The 10433-nt window shown below is 36.3% G+C and overlaps 1 protein-coding gene across 1 annotated transcript; it reads right to left on the reverse strand.

The window, feature by feature from the left end:
• Positions 1–973: 973 nt before the first annotated feature.
• LOC145619721 (uncharacterized) lies at positions 974–5670 on the reverse strand. Its single transcript, XM_081674424.1, has 5 exons — positions 5240–5670; positions 5024–5105; positions 4659–4892; positions 2155–3897; positions 974–2050 (listed from the first exon to the last, which is right to left on the reverse strand). Exons 1-5 carry the CDS (start codon positions 5668–5670, stop codon positions 974–976), a joined length of 3567 nt encoding a protein of 1188 aa, XP_081530550.1.
• Between the last annotated feature and the right edge of the window lie 4763 nt (positions 5671–10433).

Here is a 10433-nt window from a genome sequence, read left to right on the forward strand (position 1 = left end):
CTTAAAACATATGTATCCCGTGATTGATTAAAAGTGTACAAAAATGACTTACCCAGCACAATAAAGGCCTATTAGGCTAGTATAATGTTTCATATAGTTATTTTATAGGGATATATATGTTGACTACATATCATCTACATAATTCATTAATTATCTATCAATTAAATAGCCCCTAAAAATTTACCGTCTTATTGAATTCATTTCACAATGTAGAATTGTGCATCCCATTTCACAATAACTCACATGTTTACCAAATAATAGAGTGATTGTTAGAATTAACAATTTTGACACCCAATCCGACCCGAATTAACATAGCAAATCGTTTCGAAATTATAAATAGTCTAACCCAATCCTATGTTAATGGTAGTCGGATGTTTGCATCGTAGTTGAAATTTTGATAATGTACCGCGCCATGTAACATTTTTTTTGCATAAGGTTGCGGTTAATAAAGCAAAATGCAAATACTTAATGCTTTTAATCATCTTGTAACATGCTACTAAAATGCTACGCTCTAATGTTTCTTGCACAGTTGTTCTTAATCACCAAACAACAGTAACTTTGAACTATTTGATGCACCTCTTAGTGTAAGTGATATTCTCTAGTGTTGTGGTTTTTTTTTTTTTTTTTTCCAATCCTCCAATGCAAATGAGAAAGGATCTCAATCATGTGTTAGTGTAACAGATTTATGAATTGTGTCCTTTGGTTAATTTTATCATTCACAAAAAAATACAATAAAGGGGTACATATTCCACATTAAAAATTCACAATCAAGTAATACTTGAGTAGAAAATATTTTTTATTTTTTTTAAGGGGATAAACAATGCTTTTGCACTTGTGCATTGTAACTTTTTAATGGTCCTAGTTGTAACAAACTTTTCTTATTAATATTTTTAATAATTATATAGTAAAATTATGTCATAGGCTATTTATGGTGACCTTTTTTTTTTTTTTTTAAACAAGCTAAGCTCATATATTAATTAGCAACAATACGGTCCACAAGTACATATGGAGAAACTTCTTGAGGACAATGATTAATCCAAGATTGCTCGGTACCAAAAGGAATAAGCTTAGCTAGATAATGCGCAACACAATTGCCGTCGCGCTTAACATGAGACCACGAAATAGATTCAAACTTGGAGCACAAGAGAATAATATCACCAAGAATTTTATCGATGTCAGCCGAGAGCACAGCACCCTTAGACAGCTTGTCAATGATGACTTTGCAATCAGATTCAAGAATTATCTCATCCAACTTGAGCTTCTTACCCATCTTCAGTGCTAGCATAATAGCTTTGGCTTCTGCAATTTCAGGAGACCAAGTAGCACGAACTCGTCTTGTAGCTGCAAAGAGGACATTACCAGCAGAATCACGCCCTACAGCACCCAAACCAGTCCATCCCTCATCAGAAAGGGAGGCATCAGCATTAAGTTTAACCAGTCCACAGGGAGGTGCTGTCCATTTGTTGGGGCTTTGAGGAGGTTTTAGCCCAGTAGTTGCGTAAATTCGCTTAGCATATGAACCTTGCTCATCAACATACCTGTTAACTCTATCAATAAGTATGTGATTAGGAGTGCATTTATTTTCAAAGATCTTCAGGTTGCGCTCCCCCCAAATGCACCAGGCAAGAATCATACCCCTTTGCACCATCTTTTTATCTAAAGATTTCCAGCTCACTACCAAGTCACAAAATGAATCAGACTCGTTCCAATTGGTCATTGCAGAGCACTGACAAGCATCCCATAAGTCTCTCACACGATCACACTCCACCATAGCGTGAGTTGGAGTTTCTTCACAAGAGTAGCACCAGGGGCAAATTGCATCATCAATCATGTGACGGTACTTCAGGAGACTTTTAACTGTAAGAGTGTTCGTGCATAGCTTCCAAAAGAAATGTCTTACCTTTGGAGAAACCTTTGCCTTCCATATCTCCACCCATGCTTGATGAAAAGAATCAAGATCACATCCTTTGCCCAAGAGGTATGTTGTTTTAACCGAGTACTCTCCGTCCTTGGAGAAAGCCCAAGTTATCTCATCTTCCATGCCATACTCCTAAGGGGGATGGCAAAAATACACCCTGCATCCCTCACACTAAAATTCTGCTCAATTACATCATACCTCCACTCCATACTCTCGGCATCAATGATATCACTCACCATATTCAAACCAGAAATTTCAGGGCTTTGTAGGAATCTACCTTCACCATCAGCAACCCACGAATCACTCCATAAATTCACCTTTTGTCCATCCCCAATCTTCCAAATAAATCCTTCTTTGATGAGGGCTTTAGAAGACCAAATGCTCCTCCATGAGTAACTGCCAGCAAGACCAAGTGAAGATTCAAGAAAGGCACTATGAGGATAATATTTGGCCTTAAACACAGGACCAAGAAGAGAGTTAGGGGATTTGACTAGCCGCCACGCTTGACGACCTAGTAGGGCATCATTAAAAACATTAAGATCCCGAAACCCCATACCTCCAAGACACTTCAACGTGCACATGGCATCCCAATTCCTCCAATGAGTCTTTCTTTTAACACCATCCGAACCCCACCAAAACCTAGCCATGGCCGAGTGAATACGTTGAATAGTATCTCTTGGAAATTTGTAGACCCCCATCAAATAAGTTGGAATGGCTTGGATGACCGACTTGAGAAGAATTTCCTTGCCGGCTCTAGATAAAAGTTTCTCCTTCCATCCTTGCAATTTCTTCCAGATTTTATCAATCACCGCCTCAAATACTGCCTTTTTTGACCTTCCCACAATCGTCGGAATGCCAAGATACTTCTCGTGTCTATCAACTTGCCTCATATTAAGCACACTCGTCAAATCTTCTCTTTGCTCAAGACTTACCCCATGACTAAACGAGACCTCCGATTTTTCATAATTAATTTTCTGTCCGGATGCTCTTTCATACCGGTTGAGAATATCAACTACAACTGAGCATTCCTGCCGGTTGGCTCGGGTAAAAAGTAAGCTGTCATCCGCAATAAGAAGATGAGAGATTTCAGGACCATTGCGACTAGCCTTAGCCCCATGTAACTGTTTCGTTCTCACTTTATTCTGCAACATTCTGTAAAAAACATCTGCAACCAGAATAAAAAGATACGGGGAAAGAGGATCCCCCTGTCGGAGCCCCCTAGTTGGGAGGACCGACCCACAGACTCCTCCGTTAATCACGAAAGAGTAGGAAACAGTAGACACACAATCCATAACCAAGTTCACCCATCTACCATCAAAGCCCATAGTAAGAAGCATTTTCCGCAGAAAACCCCATTCTACTCTGTCATAGGCTTTGCTCATGTCAAGCTTTAAGGACATCATCCCCTTCTTCCCTTTACTCCTATGTCTCATCGTATGAAAAATCTCAAGTGCAATCAAGGCATTGTCAGTAATTAAGCGCCCCGGGACAAAAGCACTCTGATTTTCCGAAACAATATCAGGGAGCACAGATTTAAGTCTTAAAACAATAGACTTAGACACAAGCTTGTAAAGAACATTACACAATGCAATGGGACGATACTCAGAAGTACTACGAGGATCTTTAATTTTGGGGATCAAAACAATGTTAGTGTTATTAACACGACTAGGGGAGATGGAGCCATGTAATATACTACTAACAAAGGCAGTTACCTCGTCTCCGACAATGTGCCAAAATCTTTGATAAAAAATTGCGTGCATACCATCAGGCCCCGGAGCTTTGCAAGGATGCATTTGCTTCAGAGCGGCGTGAATCTCATCCTTTGTGAAGGGTCTTGTTAGCTCCGCATTAATCTCAAGAGAAATGCAAGGATCAATATTCTGAAGGACCTCCTCAATCGTGATGTCTTGGGGATCAGAAGACGAAAAAAGGCCCTCAAAGTGGCGAGTAATAATATGTTCAATTGTCTCCTCATCCGTCTGCCACTCATCCTCGCCATCAATAATATGGTGACCTTTATAACTGAGTTACTACTCTACCAACATTTCCTTGCAAAAATGTGTCTCTTACCTAATTGTAGTGATGGTATTTATTTTGTTTGTTTTGATTTAATTTTCTTAGATCATAAAGTCTAATATTTACCTTTTCATACTACTTGAGGATATATTACCTGTTTAAAAAAGCACAATTGCATTGCTTTGGTTCTTAACTTCTTATGCTTATCAGTCATTACTCAAGCATTATCATTTTTTAAAAACAAAAATTTAAATATTTACCTATTTATACTAGTTGAGGATCTATGAATTATTTTAAAAATCACAATTGCAATGCTTTTGTACTGCATCTGTTTTCTATTTTCCTTAATATGAATATTAATGCTACTTGTACAGTCATTACTCAAGCATATTCCACAAGCACTTACAAATTTTAACACACAAACAAAATTAATTTTCATATATATATTAACTAATATTAAATAACATACATAATTATCTCTTACAAGCTGCAATCATTGCTTTTCACACCATAACCAACCTAACAATTAACTAGATTAGAGTAGCTAAACTTCACTTAAACAACATATAACTAAAATAAACATAAACTTAAAGACAATCACCCCTTATTTGCCATAGCCGAAATACATAGGAGGTCCAAATGCTTGGGAAAAAAATTTAACAATCACTTTTTTTGGTAGCTACACACCCGGGTTGTAGTTGTTGTTCAGGTACAGCACAAAAACCTCTCGCTCATTCTTGATGCTGGCATCACTGACAGTGTGGAAGGTGGTGAGAATGTTGTTCTCATGGCTAACAATTAGTCTGTCGGGATCAACATTAGCAGCTTCACCCCACAGTGCATAAAGTCCATCCAATGGTGCAGCCAAATCACCTTTAACTTTCAAGCGGAGTGGGTGAGTCCTATGACCACGGATGTAAAAATGCTTGACCCTAGTGTTGAGATTATGCTCCGGATTCTGCGCACATATTTTAAACAAAATAAAAAAAATCAGACATATAAGCGCTTAATCTTAACAATATAGCTCAATATTTAAGTGTTACCATCAAAAATTGGGATAAAATTCGAATATAAAACAGACTTTCTCACCTGAGGAATTACAAACAATGTTTCACCATTCACCAAGCCCACACCCAATGGTGTATGCGCCATGTCAACGTACTCACAGTTCCTGAAAATCAGAATTTTATGCACATAGCGATCAGTTTTTGAAGCGTAGTCGTAGTAGACACGCTAGAAAGTCTCATTGGCCCTAATGTAGTACGTGACACCTGTGTCACCTAAATTAGCGCTCTTAAGAGTCACGACATAAAGGGGAAGTTGGTTAAGTTGTTCTTCAGCAGGGAAAATAGGGGGGGTGGAGTAGGGTGTTGTGGCGCGAAATTTGGTGGTGGATTTACCGCCAGAACAGCAAATCCCAAACGGGGCTCAGGTATAATTTGGTGACGTGGGTTTGGATAAACAACAAGATCAAGAGGGTATACATTAGGAAAAACATGATCCTCATCCACGTTAAAAACGCGGCGCCTAGCACGTGACTTCCTCAACCGTGCTAGGGTTTTGCCAATAATAGAGCCAGTCTTTGTAGACTTAAAACGCTCCAAGTTGGAATTTTTCTTGACATATTTGTCAGACTTACGACGAAGTCGCTTCCGTAAAGGGCTACAAATGGAAGGAAGTGATAGGGAAGGAGATGATGGAGAGGAAGAAAGCACAACTGGGGACTTGGCAGACATTTTGGCTAAGAGAAGTGGTGTTACATGTGCAAAGATTGTTTAGGTAGGCTGTGGCATTTTCATGTGGTCTAAGTGACCCCTATTTATAGTAAATATTAAAGAGGATTTGATGCCTTCTCATGTCATCATGTATCCTTTCTTGGATGCCTTAGTGTCTAGGACTTAAATTTAGCCCTAATCCAATCCAATCTAATCAAATCAAAGTTGTAAACGTCAATTTATAATTTTCTTACAATATACTGGTAAAACTAATTATTCATGTCGTCATGATCATGTTTATACACGTACACGAATATAATGGTACCAGGAACAATATGTTTGTTTCATTTGAACCCCGGAAACGAGACGAATTAAGAGGTAAGTTTAGGCTTAGTAACTGATATTTAATTGTTAACCGAATTGAATTGTAAAAAACCAAGGCGTTCTTCACTAAACTTCCATTGCTTTATCTATACCTATAAATCCCAACATTTTTGGTAGACACCTGACGTAGTCACTTTTTAAATAAACTAAACCCGTAATTACAAAGTATAACTTCTCTAAACAAACAAACCACATACCCTCCGATCCTTCATGTACATTATCTTAATTTTTAGTGTAATTTTTTTTTATTCGGGATTCATTTTATATTTACATTATATTTCCTTTTCGTACATCAAGTAAGTATACGTAAATATTGCAAAAGTTCCCTTTAGGATTGTTAATCAAGTTCATTAGGAAGGCAAAAACCACATTTATTCAATCACATTTTAATATTTGGTACATCATTTCTCAGCTACCAACTCATGTAACATACTAACATTAAATTGTTAGGGTTCACTTAATAAATTTCAAGAATTATTTTCCTATCTCCCTAGCTTCTAGAACCTGACCCCCCCCCTCCCAACCCCAAATCATAAGCCTTGTTTAGTGAAACTTTTTTTATCATTACCAAATAATGTTTTATAGTAAATTCTTACGTATTTTGTGGCTAAAATTATTGTGTGATGTAAACTATTGATCAAATCATGGTATTGGATATTAAGATCGGAACTCAAGTCGTACGCAACGAAAATAAGCGAGTAATATTTGGGCAAATTGAATAAAAACATTAAACGACCCTGAAACCAAAGTAAATTATTTTGTTGCTATTTTTGAGCGTAACTGTACCAAAATGAATTAAACATGTACTTATACAACATCAAAAACTTAGCACTAATGCTCAAAATTCCATTCACATGTTCATATGAAATAATGTTTTTCGGCTACAACTTAATACAAATATTGTTAATCGCGAATCAAATATAGGTGAAGAGTAGTACATGAGTTCATATTATCTCTAAAACCTATACCATTTAATGTTGTTTTTTTTTTTATATATTCATTTTTTTTGGTTTTTTTGCAAAAATTTTTATTATTATTTTTTTTAAGAGAAACACCATTTCATGTTTAAGTGAACACTGAATTCAATTGATGGGTTGTTCACCAATCTCTATAGCTTATAGAACACCCGCCATCTATAAAATAACTTTTTTTACACGCTACATTTATTTATAGAGTAAAAGAACCAGATGTATGTATCTTTCCATTATAATTTAGGTAACTCACTTGCATCTTCACATTTTGTGCGAACTTATAGTATCGTACAAATAGGTACACGAGATATAACGTGGAATTGATTCAATATTATTAGGAATTATCTTTTCTAAATTTTTGAAGACGGTTACATGATACTACATATTTGTTAATTGACAAATGTGGTTAACATTCTTAGACTCATAGTTATTTGGTTACAAATGGTTAGGCATCATTAGTAATCAGATTATTGCAAGTTACATTCATCTACATTTTTAAGGAAATTATTCTCATCACTCTCAATTGTGAAGCCATGAAATTGGGTTTCCTATTCTCCAAAATATTGTGAGTAATGGTGTGATTTAATAATACCCAACTACCTTATTAATATTTGGCAATGGATGTGAAAGAATTTCAGAGAGTGGCTATTTTCAGAGCATAAGGAAGCCCAGATAGTCTGACCGTAAGCTTGCAGTTCAAGGGACCCTTAGTCCACCAAGATTCATGCACGTCACCCTCCATTTCGACACCATAGCCAGTTTTTCTGAGTTTAGAGGTGGGAAGTCAATGATATGCGACTATCGATGATAAACAAAGCTTATACAATAAGACTACCAATAACGTGTCATGTTCTGATTCGTTATCCACATGTGTTAGACATATATAGAAGCAATGCAATTGAATTTTTGTATAAGCCTCAGCTGTTAATGTTAGAGCGCCATCAATCCTAGGAGGTAAAATAGTCAATGTTCTGAAACAGCTATAGTAATTGGAGAAATAGGGATAGTAGTGTATCATACGCGTTTTCTTGAAGGAAAAGTAATTAAAATGCGAACACTGTTAGTTTGGTCATTTTGCCATAACAAAGTTCACTTGCATATAGTGATATAGGTGTTAATTCCGAATAATTTTGGGTCGGATTAAGTCAAGAAATCGATAATTTCTATATAATCTGCTTTATTTTTTTATTTGATAATTACCTTTTTTGTATAAGGGATACTTGATAATTACTTGGTAAGCACGAAGTTTAAGTGATATTGCCTAGGCTCATCTACTTATGTATTTAATTTGCTTTTTTTTTTTTTTATTAAGAATAGGATTTAGTTTTCTAATAAGATATGTTATCGATAATTGTTATCTTAAGGGAAATTTATCTTGAATAAGGGTCGCTAAAAATTATCGTACCTATATCAATGAGACAGATGTAGTGATACTATGACCTAATTGTGGTCGAGACGCCCAAATTTAGTTTTGTAATAAGATAATGTTATCTACATTTTTGATGTTATTGGTACATTGAGCGCATATAGGGGTCGATAAAACTTATTGTACCTATATAAGTGAGACCGAGCTAGTGATACATTGACCACATTGTAGATGAGCTGACAAAATTTTGCAATTTATATCAAATAAATGTGAGCATTAATGTAGCTATATCTCAATTTTATTATTACTTGGTGTAGGCGTCGCTCGAAGTGCGCCTACTTAAAAGCATAGTGGTGAATATGATTGGCACTCATAAGAAGTGGGAATTGACATAATGATTAGGGACACGATTAGGGACAAGGAAAGTAGGGAGCCGCCAACAAGTTTTTAAGGAACTTGTAAACCGTTCACGGATCATAAAAGGCAACCACGATTAAGGGACAACGATAGGCAACAACGATTGACCCGTGAAGGTTACACCCCATTCATAATCCATGAGATTACTAACTCCATATGGTTCGGAACCACGAAAGGAGGATCGGGGATGATGGTACGAAGTGAGTCATGGAGTCACATTCGCCCGTATTGGCCTCTACTCGATTCTTATTGTGAAAAGTATTCCTGTGATCTCAAAAGCATGCAAACAAATTATTCAATTTGCTCCAAACTATTATTATGATAAATTGGTTGAATATTAATGCACACATAATTCTATGATATTTGTGACCACTTGATTAAATAACAAGATTAAAGGAACCTAAACCGGTTGTTCAAATTATCTCATTAGGCGTTATTTTCAATTACATATTCCCTTTAACATGCAATATGCTGATCATAATAATAATAGAATAAACAAACATTAATATTTGAAGCAATATAGCAATAAATCCAACAATATAAAATCGTTAGAAAAATAATAGAAATAAAAGGAACATATTCCTTACTTTGATTTTGTTTGCTTGCTACTATAAAAACAATTAACGCGTTAGTAACTTCAAGGAAAATAATTAAACAATAATAAAAATGGAATTAAATTAAATTAAATGAGAATTGATTTGGGGCCAAACCCTCAAACAGTTCTACCTTTCACGCCGTGGTTTAAGGATAGAACCCCGGGTAAAGTACGTGCTTAAGGAAGGTATTTTGAAAGAGAGAAAGGTAGGCTAGTGTTTAGGCTAGAGCATAGAAGAGAAAATGAGAGAATTATTTGATGCCCCGTACATCAGAAATGAGGGGTTATTTATAGGAAAAATGTGCTAAGGGAACACACGGAACCCTAAAATGACAGAAACCCTAAAACAGTATCCCGTGACAAGGCAAAATGTACTGTGACACGGTAAACTCCACCGTCAGACGGGAGAGAATCCCGTGACACGGTGCACTTTTGAGTGACGCGGGATACTTTTAAACAAACGGGGGAAGAAAACGCGTTAGGGTTTACGCAGAAGGGACACATACTGTACCCGTGTCACATCAGGTCTCCCGTGACACGGGATTCTTTGCCGTCAGACGGGAAAGATTCCCGTGGCGCGGGATTCTTTGCCGTGACACGAGACAGTTTTGTCCTTTTTTCCGTCTAAATTCATTTTTAACCCTAATTTCATTCAGCATTTAGGTGCCGATTGATAATTTCGGGCCAATTTTCTGATTTATTAAAATCGGGCTAAAATAGGAAAATAAATAAAAGGTTTGGGCCAAAATAAATAATAAAACAATAAAAAAAGGTTTGGGCTGAAGTTGAAACTATGCTTTTACCAAACACCAAGACTGATCCATGGACTATTCAGAAATACGAATTTAATTAAATATGATTTTTAAGCACTCTCGGGATTAAATACTAAACCCGACCAATAGTGACGGTGAAAGGTTGTTCATCATCAGGTTTGGTTTTGGGGAGACATTTTTAGGTGTCTACACTTGGGAAGCAAGACGTATAGGTTAGCTGGCCTATTGTTCTTTTTTCATTTTGTTAACATGTTTTCAATTTCTAATGTGATAATTAT

This window comes from Chenopodium album, chromosome 27 (assembly GCF_948465745.1).
Source record: "Chenopodium album chromosome 27, dcCheAlbu1.1, whole genome shotgun sequence".
Taxonomy (NCBI): domain Eukaryota; kingdom Viridiplantae; phylum Streptophyta; class Magnoliopsida; order Caryophyllales; family Amaranthaceae; genus Chenopodium; species Chenopodium album.

Bases quoted from the DNA above. Each gene is read 5' to 3' on its own strand.
- LOC145619721 (XM_081674424.1), bottom strand. From the start codon at position 5,670: ATGTCTGCCAAGTCCCCAGTTGTGCTTTCTTCCTCTCCATCATCTCCT. The intron at 5,106-5,239 runs GTGACTCTTAAG...TCTGATTTTCAG, and splicing joins ACCAACTTCCCCTTTATGTC to GAACTGTGAGTACGTTGACA. The intron at 2,051-2,154 runs GTGAGTGATATC...CATCCCCCTTAG, and splicing joins AAATTTCTGGTTTGAATATG to GAGTATGGCATGGAAGATGA.